This window comes from Nicotiana sylvestris, chromosome 11, assembly GCF_000393655.2.
Source record: "Nicotiana sylvestris chromosome 11, ASM39365v2, whole genome shotgun sequence".
Taxonomy (NCBI): domain Eukaryota; kingdom Viridiplantae; phylum Streptophyta; class Magnoliopsida; order Solanales; family Solanaceae; genus Nicotiana; species Nicotiana sylvestris.
This window is the reverse complement of record NC_091067.1, coordinates 138647628-138663547: the sequence shown is the minus strand read 5'-3', so window position 1 is coordinate 138663547 and position 15920 is coordinate 138647628. Positions and strand designations below refer to the sequence as shown.

Genomic DNA, 15920 nt, shown 5'->3' with positions numbered 1-15920 from the left:
CGAACATGATCTGAATCACACCTGAAGCCTCCGGGACCTCAACCAAATAGACCAACAAGTTCAAAAACACAATATGAACTTAACCGAGCCTTAAAATCACATCAAACAATGCGAAAAACACGAATTGCACATCGATTCAAGCCTAATGAACTTTAGAACTTCCAATTTCTACATTCGATGCCGAAACCTATCAAATCACGTCCGATTGACCTCAAATTTTGCAAACACGTCACATTAGACATTATGAACCAACTCCAACTTAAAAAATCAGAATCTGACCCCGATATCAAAAAGTCCATCACCGGTCAAACTTTCTAAAAATCACCCAATTTTCCAACTTTCGCCAATTAATGCTGAAATGACCTACGGACCTCTAAATCAACATCCGTACATGCTCCTAAGAACAAAATTACCCTACAAAGCTATTGGAACCATTGAAACTCCATTCCGGAGTCGTCTTCACACAAATCAAACTACATCCAATTCTTACGACTTAAACTTCCATTTTAGGTACTATGTGTCCCAATTCTCTCCGAAACCAAAAACCAAACCTCTCGGCAAGACACAAAACCATAAAATGAGAAGGGAGCAATAAATAGGGAACTAAGGCTAATACTCTCAAAACAACCAGCTGAGTCATTACATCCTTCCCTTCTTAAAACAAACGTTCGTACTCGAACGAGTATAGAGACATACCTGAAGTGGTGAAAAGCTAAGGATAACGGGTGCACATATCATGCTCGGTCTCCCAAGTGACCTCCTTGACTGGATGACACCTCCAGTGAACCTTCATTGAAGTGATGTTCTTCGACCTCAACTTCCGAACGTGCCTGTCCAAAATGTCCACCAGTTCCTCAACATAAGATAGATCATTATCCAAGTGAACTAAGCTAAAGTCTGACACATGAGACAGATCACCATGATACTTCTGCAGCATGGAAACATAGAGCACTATATTAACTGCAGAGAGACTAGGTGGTAGTGCAAGTTTGTAAGCCACCTCTCCAACCCTCTCAAGGATCTCAAAAGGTCTGATATACCTACGGCTCAACTTGCCCTTCTTTTCGAACCTCATAACACCCTTCATGGGCGAAACTCGGAGCAAGACCTGCTCCCCAACCATGAATGCAATATTGCAAACCTTACGATCCGCATAACTCTTCTGTCTGGGTTAGGCTGTACGAAGTCGATCATGAATTAACTTAACCTTTCCCAAAGCATCTTGAACCAAATTTGTACCTAATAGCCTAGTCTTACTCGGCTCAAACCAACCCACCAGAGATCAGCACCGCCTACCGTACAAAGCGTCATACGGTGCCATCTAAATGCTCGACTGATATTGTTGTTATAGGAAAACTCCACAAGTGGCAAGAACTGATCCCAAGAACCCCCAATATCCATCACACACGCATGGAGCATATCCTCCAATATTTGAATAGTGCACTCGGACTGTCCGTCCGTCTGAGGGTGAAATGTTGTACTCATTTCCACTTGAGTACCCAACTCATCTTGTACGAATCTCCAGAACCACGATGTAAATTGTGTACCCCAGTTAGAGATGATATATACTGGCACGCCATGAAGCCTGACAATCTCGTGAACATAAACCTAAGCCAGCTGCTCTGAAGAATAAGTAGTAACCACAAGAATGAAATGAGCTAACTTGGTCAATATATCCACAATCACCCATACTGCATCAAACTTCCTCCGAGTCTATGGGAGCCACACAACAAAATCCATAGTGATTCGCTCCTATGTCCATTCTGGAATCTCTAACTTTTGAAGTAATCCACCCGGCCGTTGATGCTCATACTTCACTTGCTGACAATTTAAGCACCAAGCTACATACTCCACTATATCCTTCTTCATTTGTCTCCACCAATAGTGTTGCCTCAAATCTTGATACATCTTCGCGGCACCTGGATGAATAGAGTACCGCAAACTGTGAGCCTCCTGGAGAATCAACTCACGTAAGCCATCTACATTGGGCACACATAGCTTGCCCTGCATCCATAATACACCATCCTCTCCAATAGTGAACTCATTGGCATCGCCGTGTTGAACCGTGTCCTTAAGGATAAGCAAATGGGGGTCATCATACTGATGCTCTCTAATACGATCGTAAAGAGAAGACTGAGAAACCACAGAAGCCAAAACTCGGCTCGACTTGGAAACTTCCAATCTGACAAACTGGTTGGCTAAGGCATGAACATCCAAGGCTAAAAGCCTCTCTACTACTGATAGATACTAAGCTCCTCAAACTCTCCACCTTACGACTCAAGGCATCGACCACTACATTGTTTTTTCCGGGATGATATAGAATGGTGATATCATAGTCCTTAAGCAACTCCAACCACCTCCACTGCCACAAGTTAAGATCCTTCTGTTTAAATAGATGATGTAGACTTCGTTGATCGGTGTAGACCTTACAAGGGACATCGTACAAATAGTGTCGCCAAATCTTCAAGGCATGAACAATAGCTGCTAACTCGAGGTCATGGGTAGGATAATTCTTCTCATGCGCCTTCAGTTGTCTAGACGCGTAGGAAATCACCCTACCGTCCTGCATTAACACCACGCCGAGACCAATGCGCGACACATCACAATACACTGTATAGGACCCCGAACTAGTAGGCAATACCAATACTGGGCCCGTAGTCAAAGTTGCCTTGAGCTTTTGAAAGCTCTCCTCACACTCATCGGTCCACCTGAACGGAGCACCCTTTTGGGTCAACCTGGTCATAGGTGCTGCAATAAAAGAGAAACCCTCTACAAATCAACGATAATACCCCGCCAAGGCAAGAAAACTTCGGATCTCTGTAGCTGAGTACGGTGTGTACCAACTCTGCACTGATTCAACCTTCTTTAGATCTATCTTGAACCCCCCACTTGATACTACATGACCCAAAAATGCCACTGAATCTAGCCAGAATTCAAACTTTTAAAATTTCACATATAAGTTATTTCTCTCAAGGTCTGAAGCACAGCCCTCAAGTGCTACTCATGGTCCTCCCAGCTCCGGGAGTACACCAGAATGTCGTCAATAAACACAATGACAAATGAGTCAAGATAGGGCTGAAATACATTGTTCATCAAGTGCATGAATGCCACTAGGGCATTGGTCATCCTAAAAGACATCACAAGGAACTTATAATGACTATACCGTGTCCTGAAGGCAGTCTTTGGGATATCTAGCTCCTGAATCTTCAACTGATAATAGCCTGAATGCAAGTCGATCTTAGAGAACACTTTGGAACCCTGAAGCTGATCAAATAACTCATTAATACGAGGAAATAGATACTTGTTCTTCACTGTAACCTTCTTTAACTGGCGATAATCACTACACATCCGCATATAACCATCCTTCTTCGTAACAAATAAACTGGAGCACCCCAAGGTGGCACACTAGGCCAAATAAATCCCTTATCAAGAAACTCTTGCAATTGTTCCTTTAACTCTTTCAACTCTGTTGCGGTCATACGATTGGGTGGGATAAAAATGGGCTGAGTGCCCGTTAACAAATCAATACCAAAGTTGATATCTCTATCGGGCGGCATGCCCGGAAGATCTGCCAGGAATACATCTGGATAATCCCTCACTACTAGAACTGACTCGACGGTAGGAGTGTCAACACTAACATCCCTCGCATATGCCAAATATGCATCACACCCCTTCTCAACTATCCGTTGAGCCTTAAGAAATGAAATAACCCCGCTAGGAACATAATCTAAGGTACCTCTCCACTCTAACCATGGTAATCCTGGCATAGCCAATGTCACCATCTTGGCATGACAATCAAGGATAGCATGATAGGGCAACAACTAGTCCATGCCCAAAATAATATCAAAATCCACCATACTGAGCAACAATAAATCAACTTTGGTATCAAAACCACTAAGAACAACCGAACACAAGCGATACACATGGTTAACAATAATAGAATCTCCTACGAGTGTAGACACATAGACAGGAGAACTCAAAGAATCACGGGATACGCCAAAACACGAAGCAAAATAGATAACACATACGAATAAGTGGAGCAAGTATCAAATAAGACTGATGCATCTCTATGATAGACTAGAACAATACTAGTGATGACAGAGTTGGATATAACTGCCCTTATCCTAGTAGGAAGGGCATAATATCTGGCCTGGCCTCCCCCCTAGGGCGACCTCTACGTGCTCGACCTCCACCTCTAGCTGGCTGTGCAAGTGGGGCGGTATATAGTTATGCTACCATGGACTGAGAAGCTTGAGAACTCGGTGGAATACGCAGAGCCTGAGTAGCTTATAGAGGTGCACCCCTCCTGAATCTGAGGCAATCCCTTCTCACGTGACGAGTGTCACCATACTCAAAACAAGCTATCGGAAGGCGTGGTTGTTGTTGTAGCTGGCTCGGGCTTGATCAGCTGGACTGACCGCTATAAGCACCCCATGCAGGAGGTGTAATAGATAATGGCGGTGCATAGTAGGGAGCCTAAGTCCTAGGAGGGGTAGAAGTACCACTGGAAGCTGGAAGTGCTGAATGAACATGGCGACTAACATAGCCCCTACCATGACGAGCTGTAACTAAGGCACGTGTACCAATGTATGTGCCAGACTCTTGAGACCTCTTGGCCTCCCTCTCCTCTCTCTCCCGAGTCAACATACCCTCAAATCTCCTAGCAAACCCCACCACCTACTGGTACACGATGTCCATGTCCAATTCTTGGGCCATGCTAAATTAGATACTGGGGTTGAGCCCCTCAATAAATTGATGAACCCGCTCTCGAACAGTGCCAAGGTGGTGCATGTCTATACAAATCACTAAACTGGACTGCATACTCCGATACGGTCATAGAGCCTGGCGCAAGTGCTTAAATGTTATGCGCCATGCATCTCTAAGACTCTGGGGAACAATACTCCCTCAAGAACATATCCGAGAACTGAGTACAAGTGAGTGAAGCTGCCTCAGCCGGGCTATCCAACTCATATGCTCGCCACCACTGATAAGCTGCTCCTCTAAGCTGGAACGTAGTGAAAAAACCCCACTAGACTCCGCAACACCCATAGTACAGAGGATACGGTGGCACTCCTCAAGAAACTCTGGGCATCCTATAACGCCAAGCCACTTGAAGTAGGAGGGTGGTACTTCTTGTACCTTTCAAGCTTGAGCTCTTCCTTCTAAGAAACTGCTGCTTTAGCCTCGGGTCAAACTAGGGCAACTAACTGCACTGGTATGACCTCTAGAACCTGGTCGACCTAGACCTTCTGCTTTGGGGTATAGGCAACAAGAGTATGTGCTCCTCCCCAGCTTGAGATGTGGCAGGAGGAAGTGGTATCACCTGCCTAAGTCAAAGTGCTAAATATACTCAGAAACTAGGTGAAAGTCTCCTAGAGAGTTCGTGTAGCAATAGGCGTCTCAAGTGCTTGTCCTTCAACTGGAGCTACTGGTGGCTCTTTTGTAGCAACTCGCGCGAGTGCTATAGCTGCACCACATGGACGTCCTCGGCCTCTACCCTAGCCCCGACCTCTCGCGGCTCTAGCATGGGGCGCAGGTGTTTGGTTATCCGATCTATCTGTACGCGTCCTCACTATTGTGAGAGAATAGAAAGATAGTAATTTAGAATTCGAAGTAAAATATTTCACACGATAAAGAATCAAAGAAGTGAAGCTTTTCCTAACAGTTCCATAGCCTCCCGAAGATAAGTATAGATGTCTCCGTACCGATCCGCGGGACTTTACTAAACTTGCTTGTGACTCATAACACCTATGAACCTAGAGATCTAATACCAACTTATCATGACCCAAATTTCCCTCTGTAAGACGTCATGATGACACCTAGTCTCTAAGACTAGGTAAGCCTAACAAATATGTGGAATAAATTAAATTGCAACATCAACTACTATATAGATAAAATAAAACTGTCGTTCAACATATACAAATCCCAACACCTGGTGAAGTATAAGTCACAAGCTCTAGATATAATGTGGAATGCTCCTATACATCACTGTCTATAAATATATAAAGAAATAAGAGAAGGACGGGATAGAAGGGGACTCCGAGGTCTACGGACGTTGGTAGATATACCTTGAAGTCTCCATGTACGGGCTAGCTCACTGATACCTGGTCTGGTAGGAAGTACCTGGATCTGCACAAGAAGATGTACAAAAGTGTATTATGAGTACACCACAACGGTACCCAGTAAGGGAAAAGCCTAACCTAGGTAGAGTAGTGACGAGGTCAGGTCAGGGCCCCACTGGAATTAATAAGAAACAAAGCAGGAGATATAATAATATAATGAAATGATAGAGAAATGAAACAACGAGAATTTACGGAAGGAAATAACACAGAATTAAAGAAAGACAATAGAACATGAAAGGAAAGCAAAATCTTACAAGTTAAGGAAAGACAACAACAACAACCAATACAACAAATAGATGAAAATCAGCAGGGGCACTCCCGAGGTACAGCCTCGTAGTCCCAAAAGTAAATATCTCACAATTTTTCATTATATCACTATGGGAGCCTTATAGTTTGTTTTGAAAATTAATTTCCCGAAATAGCATCTCGCGTTTTAACCAACCTTTTACACCACCTGACTTCTAGTAGTTTCCCTACTAGCCACGCGTATCAAGCTCACCTTATCTCACCGCATGTGTTTCAACACCCAAACCATATACCACCGCATGTGTATCAATAATCAAAACGGTACAATAGAAACCTCGTGCAACAACCAAACAGTCTTCTCAACAATAATCACGGAAACTAAAACATAATAGCTGAAACAATGATATTTCAAGGATAGCAATTTCAAGTAAAGAATCCCCCGGTTAAACAAGGAATATGGAATCAAGAAAGTAGGTAATTCAACTAAACATATAGTACAAGTCGCAATTAAGAGATAAGGCAAGTAGACATGTGAAATTAGGCTAAACATGATGCCTATACATGCAAACGTAACTCAGGTAAGGCATAAAAAGGAAACTACTTAGATAAAAACCGGAATTTTAACATTTGGCAGTGTACGCACTCGTCACCTCACGTACGCAGCTCTCACATAGCACAGATTATCACAACAATACCAAATCCTAAAGGGAATATCCCCCACAAAAGATTAGACAAGTCACTTACCTCAAACCTCGCCAAATCAATCAATAAGAATGTGTTTCCCTAAACTTTCCAAATCTATACGGCCAGCCAAAAGGAATTACATACTATAAATATAACTATAAGAAATGAATCTAAATAATGAAATCATGACGTTAACAAGAAATTAGAAAATCGACCCAAAACGTCGACCGATCCCACAGGTAAAAGTTACAAAATCCGAACACTCGTTCATCTAGGAGTCCACCCATACCAAAATTGCACAAATCTGATACCAAACCCTCAACAAAACCTGAAAATTCGGTCTAAGAACTTAACACCTTTTCCCCCCAATTTCACAACCTAAATCCTTAAGTTAATGAAGAAATTAATGATAAACTAGTGGAATATAATAAAAAATGAGTCAAGAATCCCTACCCAAATATTTCCTCTAAAATTCTCTCAAATCCTCGCCTAAATTCGAGCTCTTAAGGTCCCAAAATGAAATGAGAGAAAACCCTCAATTTTTAATATTTAAGTTCTGCCTAGGTGTTTCTTCTTCGTGAACGCGGAAGCTTCCTTGCGTTCGCGAAGCACAAGATGCTACTGCCCAAATAACCTCTTACGTGAATGCGAGGGACTACTCTCAAATGTGATGTTCACTCCCCCTAGGACTTCACGAACGTGGAGCCTCTCACGCGAATGTGTAGGCCAAGCATGAGGTCCACTCGTCTGCCACTCTTCTTCGCAAATGCGTCGGCTCACTCGCGAACACGAAGAGAATCCCTCAGTTGCCTCCCAGAACCCTTTCAAATGTGAGATCCCTCTTGCGAACACACTGAAGGAAACCAGACATCAGAAGCATCAATGGTTTTAGCAGTTCATCAAGTCCCAAGATGCTTCGAACATGATCCGAATCACACTCGTGGCCTCCGAAACCTCAACCAAATATACCAACAAGTCCTAAAACACAATACAAACTTAGTTGAGCCTTAAAATCATATCAAACAATGCTAAAAACACGAATTGCGCATCGATTCAACCCTAATGATCTTTAGAACTTCCAACTTCTATATTTGATGCTGAAACCTATCAAATCACGTTCGATTGACCTCAAATTTTGCATACACATCACATTTGACATTATGGACCTAATCCAACTTCTGAAATTAGAATCTTACCCCGATATCAAAAAGTCCACCCCCGGTCAAACTTTCCAAACAATCACCCAATTTTCCAACTTTTGCTAATTAACACCGAAATGACCTACGAACCTCTAAATTAACATCTGGACACGCTTCTAAGATAGAAATTACCCTATGGAGCTATTGGAATCATCGATACTCTATTCCGGAGTCATCTTCACACAAATTAAACTACGGTCAATTCCTACGACTTAAACTTTCATTTTAGGGACTATATGTCCCATTTCTCTCCGAAACCAAAAACCAAACATCTTGGCGAGCCAAAAAACCACAAAATAAGATAGAGGGAGTAGAGAACCGAGGCTAATACTCTCAAAACGACCGGTCAAGTCATTACATGTGGGTTGGTTTAAGCCCGGCGAGGGTAGGCTATAGGGTACAGACTTGGTTCAGGATGCCTTATAAAAGGTTAAATTGAATCAGGATCGACTCCATACATCCCAGTCCAGACAGAAGAGTTATGCAGATCAGAAGGTTACGACGTTGCATTCATGGTTGGGGAGCGAGTCTTACTCCGGGTTTCGCCCATGAAGGGTGTTATGAGGTTCGGGAGGAAGGAAAAGTTGAGCCCTAGGTACATCGAGACTTTTGGGATTCTTGAGAGGGTCGGAGAGGTGGCTTAAAGACTTGTACTACTGCCTAGTCTCTCTGTAGTTCATCCAACATTCCATGTTCCTATGCTCCCAAAGTATCACGGCGATCCGTCTCATGTGTTAGACTTCAGATCAATTTAATTGGATAAGGATTTATCTTATGTTGAGGAGCCGGTGGCCATTTTGGATAGGTAGGTTCGAAAGTTGAGGTCAAAGAACATCGCGTTAGTAAAGGTTCAGTGGAGGGGTCATCCAGTCGAGGAGGCGACTTCGGAGCCCGATCATGAAATCTGCAACCGTTATCCACATATTTTCACCATTTCAGGCATGCATTTATACTCGTTCGAGGATGAATGTTTTTTAAGAGGGGGAGGATGTAACGACTCGGCTAGTTGTTTTGAGAGTATTAGCCCGATACCCTATTTATTGTTCCCTCTATTTCATTTTGTGGTTTTGTGACTTGCTAGGGGTGCTTGGTGTCGGATTTGGGAGAGTTTCGTAGTGGAATTGGACATATAGTCCCTAAATTGGAAGTTTAAGTCATAGGAGTCGACCATAATTTGAATTGTGTGAAGATGACTCAGGAATAGAATTTTGTCGGTTCCAATAGCTCTGTATAGTGACTCTAGTCTTAGAAGCATGTCCAAATATTGATTTGGAGATCCGTAGGTCATTTCGGCATTAATTGGCGAAAGTTGGAAGATTTTTGGGAAGTTTGACCACGAGTAAATTTTTTGATATCGGGGTTGGATTTTGATTCTGAAAGTTAGAACAGGCCTGTAATGTCATTTAGGACTTGTGTGCAAAATTTGAGGTCAATAAGACGTAATTTGATAGGTTTCGGCATCGAATGTAGAAGTTAGAAGTTCTAAAGTTCATTAGGCTTGAATCGATGCACAATTCGTGTTTTAGCGTTATTTGATGTGATTTGAAAGATTGGCTATGTCCGTATAATATTTTAGGACTTGTTGGTATTATTAGTTGAGGTTCTGGGGGCCTCGGGGATATTTGGACCATGTTCGGCGCATTTCAGAACATTATGACTGCTAAAAATTGGTGCTTCTGGTTTCCTTCTATACATTCACGAAGGTGTTGCCGCGTTCGCATAGAGGAGTTTGAGTTTGATGGAAATTTCCCTTCGCATTCGTGAAGGAGTTAGGTCTTGGTTTTACACGATCGCATACTAGGTCACGCGTTGGCGAAGAAGAGGAATGGCTGGGTGGACTTCACGCGTTGGCCTACGTGTTTGCGAGTGAAGCTCTGCATTTGCGGAGGCCTAGGATCAGTGGTCACTACATTTGCGAACCGATCCTCGCATTCGTGTAAGAGGATTTTGGTTAGTATCATTTTTATGCTTCGCGAAAGTGAGGCAAATTCCGCATTCGCAAAGAAGAAATATCTGGGCAGTAGATGAAAATTTCAAAATCGAGGGGTTTTGTCATTTTTCACCATTTGAACTTGAGAGCTCGGATTTAGGAGATAATTTGGGAGATTTTAGAGGAATTGTTGGGGTAAGTGTTCCTAACTCATTTTTGATTAATTTTCACTAATCTATCTTCTATTTCCTCATCTAATTAAGGATTTGGGGTATAAGAATTTGGGGAAAAAGCGTGAAAGTTCTTAGACTGAATTTCTGGGTTTTGAAAGGCAAAATAAGGTCGGATTTGAATCTTATATGGTTTGACTCAATATCGAATGTGTGTTTGAATTTTATAATTTCGGTCGAGTTGCGAGACGTGGGCCTGTGTCGACATTTTGGGCAATTTTTTCAATTCTTACTAACATTATAATTTCATTATTTAGATTAGTTTTCTATAGTTATATTTTTAGTATGTAATTATTTTTTGCTAGATTTGAGTCGTTCAGAGTCAAAAAATCGAGGGAAAGACCTTCTTACTAATTGATTGAGCGAGATTTGAGGTAAGTGACTTGTCTAATTTTGTGTGGGAGAAACTTCCCTTAGGATTTGGTACTGTTATGGTAATTTGAAATACGTGAAGGCCGTGTACGCGAGGTAACGAGTGCGTACTCGGGCTAAATGTTGAAAATCTGATTTTTGTTAAGTAGTTTCCTTTTATCCCTTAATTGAGTTACTCTAGCATGTGTAGTCATCATGTTTAGCCTAGTTTCACATGTTTACGTATCTTATCTCTTGTTTGCAATTTTTACAACATGCTTAGTTGAATTGCCCGCTTCCTTGATTCTGTATCCATTATTTAACTGTAGGATTCTATGCTTGTAATATCATGGTTTCATTTATTATGTGTTGGTTTTTGTGATTACTGTTGTGATAACTATTTGGTTGTGGCACGAAATTTCTGCCGTACGGGTTGTTATTGTGGCACGAGGTTTCTGTCGTGCGGGTTGTTATTGTGGCACGAGGTTTCTACCGTGCGAGTTGTTATTGTGGCACGAGGTTTCTGCCGTGCGGATTGTTATTGTGGCACGAGGTTTTTGCCGTGCAGGTTATTATTGTGGCATGAGGTTTCTGTCGTGCAGTTGTTATTATTTGCACGAGGTTTTTGTCGTGTCGTTATGAGATATTTACTTTTTGGACTACGAGGCGGTACCTTGGGAGTGCCCCTGGTGATTTCCTTTATCTGCTGTATTGTTGTTGTTGTTGTTGTTGTTTTTGTTGTTGTTCCTTAACTTGTAAGATTCTTGCTTCCTTACGTGCTGTAATTGTCATCTTTGATTCTGTGTTGCTATCTGCTGTGAATTTCTATTGTTACACTCCTCTATCATTTTATTACATCATTACATCTTCTGCCTTATTTCTTATTATTTCCAGTAAGGCTTCGACCTAACCTCGTCACTACTCTATCGAGGTTAGGCTTGGTATTTACTGGGTACCGTTTCTTTTTGTGCAGATCCAGGTACTTCCTACCAGGCTAGGTATCTGTGAGCTAGTCCGTACCTAGAGACTTCAAGGTAAATCTGCCAGCGTCCGCAGACCTCGGAGTCCCCTTCTATCCTTATTATGTCGATTCCCTTATCCTCATTAGGCTCTGATATATAGAGATATTTAGTATTCTCTTTAAAGCTTGTGACTTATAGCTACCGGATTTTGGGAGTTGTATATACTTTGAGTTGCAGTTTTATTTATTACAGCTGTCGATGTTCAGTTTTATTTATTACAGCTGTCGATGTTTTAAGTTTTAGCTTCATATTTCAGTTATGTCGCATGCTTGTTAGACTTATTTAGTTTTAGAGACTAAGTGCCGGCACGACATCGCACGGAGGGAAATTGGTGTCATGACATGTAGTCATAAGATTTAGGTCGAGAGGAAAAATAAAGTACGTATGGTTGGTTCTTGATACGAAATTAGAAAAACAAATAGTAAGTGATTTTATTTATTTCCCTTTTGATTTTATAAAAAAAAAAATTCTATTAAGAAAAACTACATGTTGGTTGTGACAAGACATTATTGGTTAATTGACAAGACACGAGTGAGTATGTCAAAGTGTGGAAAGACACCAACCCATTTGAAAGGTAAATTAAGTCACCAAAAACCAAAGACTAGATGAGTCAAAGGTTCCGTTGAAAGGGAATTCACATGGAACATCAGTTCAATGTTTAGTAACAATCATCGAAATCTTACAGCATACTTGAGATTTTTCATCCTTAAGGTTTCAAGTTTGAGATATATGATCTATTTTTATTATTATTGCGGGTGTTATACTATTAAGTGGATTTGTTCGACGCAAATTCAAATTAGTCGAACAAGTTATGAACATTTAATTCAGAATGATCAAACAGAAAAATAAATACTCCCTTCGTTTCATATTATATGAGGTAGTTTGACTCGATACGGAGTTTAAGAAAAAAGAATAAGACTTTTGAAACTTGTGGTCTTAAAAACTTAAGGGGTAAAAAGTTTGTGGGGTCATGTCATTTGTATGGCTATAAAAGCTTTTATTAAGGGTAAATGAGTAAAATAAAAGAGTTTAAAGTTGAATTATTTCCAAATTTAGAAATGTGTCATTTGTTTTGAAACAGACTAAAAAGGAAAGTACTTCATTTAATATGAAACGAAGGGAGTACTATAATTATATAGTAACAGAAAAATTGCCTTTAGATAATATGGCGGGATCATATGACCCGTCAATTTCATTTGCTCTCTGTTCAGAATCATTACAAAAATAATGAAATTACTAAGACATGGAACACAAATCTTTAAAGATTTGGCTCAATATATATTATACATCAGATTCCTTTCTCTAGGATACGACATTATATCGATTTTATTCGCGATATTATATTTTACTCAAAATTGACTTAGTGAAATTATCTAGAAGTTAGAATTGACGAACTTAATGATAGAGAGCCCTTTGATATGAGGAACATGTTTCCGTAGTCAGGGGGATCTAGCATTATATTATAGATGTGGGTTCGTTTGAACCCATAACTCGTTGCCTATATTTGATTTTTCTGTGTAAAACCTATTAGAGCTTGAATCCTGAACTCATAGAGTTAAAATCTTGGATTCGCTTCTGTCTATAATCATGTCCACATGAGGGGCTCCCACACTGATCCAAAGTTATTGTTATCATCTAGGAAACTCATGTTGTTCTGAAAGCTATGTGGGATATTATTAGTGAAACTTTCCAAATTAGATTGTTGTTGTGGTGATGCTTGTGGAGAAGATTGATCCATATCCATGCAAATTAGGGCCATGAGATTAGCTTGTTGACATTGCATGTTGACAACCTCAGCTTGTGCCTTTGCTAATTGTGCTTGTAGCTCATTCACTTGCTTTTGAAGTTGACAAATTGCTCCTGCACAACCATAGACTGGATCTCTCAGTCTAGCATTAGCTTCATACACCATGCTGCTTACAGCATCTGCTCTTTGAGATTCAGGCAATTCCTAAACAAGATTGAAAATTTAAAAAGTTAATGATGTTTAGATTTCATAATACAAGTGAAAAAAGTAAAATTGCTAAAAATCATTCCATTGTCAAATCAACTAGTAGTAATAGTTAATTATGAGAGAGACATTAAGGGCTCGTTTGGTACGAGGGATAAGGGATTATTAATATTAAATTTGAGATGAGTTTATCCTATGTTTGGTTGGGATAAAATCGTGGTATAACTAATCCACGGGATTAGTTATCCTGAGATTGTAGTATTGTTTATCCCTATGGGAGGGTGAGATAACTAATCCCAGAATAACTAATCCCGATATAATTAATCATGGGATAACTGATTTCCCAACCAAATGACTCCTAAGGGTTTTGATTATTTTAGCTCAAGAAGTTATGAATAGTAACATCCTGTACTAAAGGTCTAGTTTTCGAGTTCTAGAATTGGAAAACCCCAGATAGGAAGCACTTCTAGCCCCCCCATATGCAGCATGAATTTGGATTAGCAGGTCAGCAATTTCCGGATACCATATAATTATACTAAAATTACTTTGAAAATTTAAGAGAAGTCAATGTATATGACCGCAAAAAGTTTGGAAAAGAAAATGCAGGTACATGAATAGAGTAGCAATATAAGAAAGAAAAGACCTTCTCCTAATGATAAATAAAGGAGTTGCTTCTCATTATAGTCATAGATCAATTACCTAAAGCCTTTGAATGAGTCTTGGCTCGAAACATCAATTCTATACACTAATAAGAAATGCGATATTATTGATATATCCCTATCAACCTCATCTGTCTATTTCAACAATCAATTAGCGTAGCTTTTCAAATTGAAACTAAAAATTACTACTTATAAATACTACTATACGTCAAGTCTATAACAAGTCTTCCAAATATTAAAATATTCCTTATTACCACCATAGAATTCACTAAATTCTTTTTTCGTGTAAAATATATTATAAAAGAAAGTCTGCTAGAATTTTTTTAGGAAATATCATTTCTGGTAGACTAAATAGACCCCCTACCTATTTTTTTTTTTCAAAATGAATTATATATTTATAGACACTAAGAATGTAAAAGAAATATTTATGCTTTCTGTTTGTTTAAATTGTTGTAACATGTGAATTGTCTTATTTTTCGTGTTACTAATTTTACTTTTATAGACGGTTAAAACTATAATTATCTCTTATGTAACTTGATAATAGTATAAAACATAGTTTACCCTTTACACTATCAGAAAATAAACTCTGAATAAGTTCACTAGAAGTACATCTCACGAAGTTGAAATAATCTACTAGAGTAACCTTTTTAAAAAGGGGGAGAAAGAAGAGTATAGTATCACTTTTAAACAGTGCCAGAAACTATTTACATTTGATAGCCAAAAGAGTGTATAAAATTTATATATATATTCCGACTATTATTTTAAAAGCGGTTATATAGTGTCATTTTTCCTAGAAAGAAAAGATGGAAAAGAAAGTACGTAATAGTATATTTACCTGCAAGAACTTGATAATGTTACTAGCACCAAAGACACGATGAGCAGTAGTGAACTTGATAGGATTATTGGGAGGAAAATAAGGTGCCAACACACATTTCTCTGCACATCTCCGCCGTAATATTTTACAGGCGGCGCAAGGGCTGACCACCACCATCGGCGGTGGTGGTGGAGAGTTAGGAGAAGAAGAAGACGACGACGGCGGCGAAACGGAGCGAGAAGATGATGGTGAAGTACTTATGACTGTCGCCTTTGTATCACTGGAGTACTCCATTTTTTCTTCTCTCTTTGTAGAAATGTGTAAAAGTCTAGCTAAGGAAACAAAGTAATACTTGGGATGCTGCTCTAAAATGAAGTGAACTAAGGATATATTTATAAGTCAAGGGAACAATATAGTGGGAGCGGGGATGATGTCATAAATAAGTAAATGACGTTAACCTTCTCTTTATTTTTTCTTTTTATAATTTTTATTTACATCATCAGGTCATCCAAAAAATATTTACAATATATTAAGGTGACCAAATAGTGTAAAAGTTCCATAAGCTGATGATATATTTAACTTAACCTCTAAAATTATTAACTGAGTTTAATAATTTTCTCGCTAATTGTAAATAATAAAATAAGTTAACCATTAAAAGATTAAAATAAAAAGAAGAAGAGGCTTTTTGTTTGGTCGCATGGTTGCGGCGATC

General features: G+C 39.8%; 2 protein-coding genes across 2 annotated transcripts; both read right to left on the bottom strand.

The window, feature by feature from the left end:
- Window positions 1-712: 712 nt before the first annotated feature.
- Window positions 713-3782, bottom strand: LOC138881734 (uncharacterized). The gene is made up of 4 exons (XM_070161984.1): window positions 3360-3782; window positions 3164-3264; window positions 1984-2110; window positions 713-1108 (listed from the first exon to the last, which is right to left on the bottom strand). Exons 1-4 carry the CDS (start codon window positions 3780-3782, stop codon window positions 713-715), a joined length of 1047 nt encoding a protein of 348 aa, XP_070018085.1.
- A 9157-nt stretch (window positions 3783-12939) lies between these two features.
- LOC104215771 (LOB domain-containing protein 1-like) lies at window positions 12940-15592 on the bottom strand. Its single transcript, XM_009765666.2, has 2 exons — window positions 15230-15592; window positions 12940-13735 (listed from the first exon to the last, which is right to left on the bottom strand). Exons 1-2 carry the CDS (start codon window positions 15500-15502, stop codon window positions 13370-13372), a joined length of 639 nt encoding a protein of 212 aa, XP_009763968.1. The 5' UTR covers window positions 15503-15592; the 3' UTR covers window positions 12940-13369.
- Between the last annotated feature and the right edge of the window lie 328 nt (window positions 15593-15920).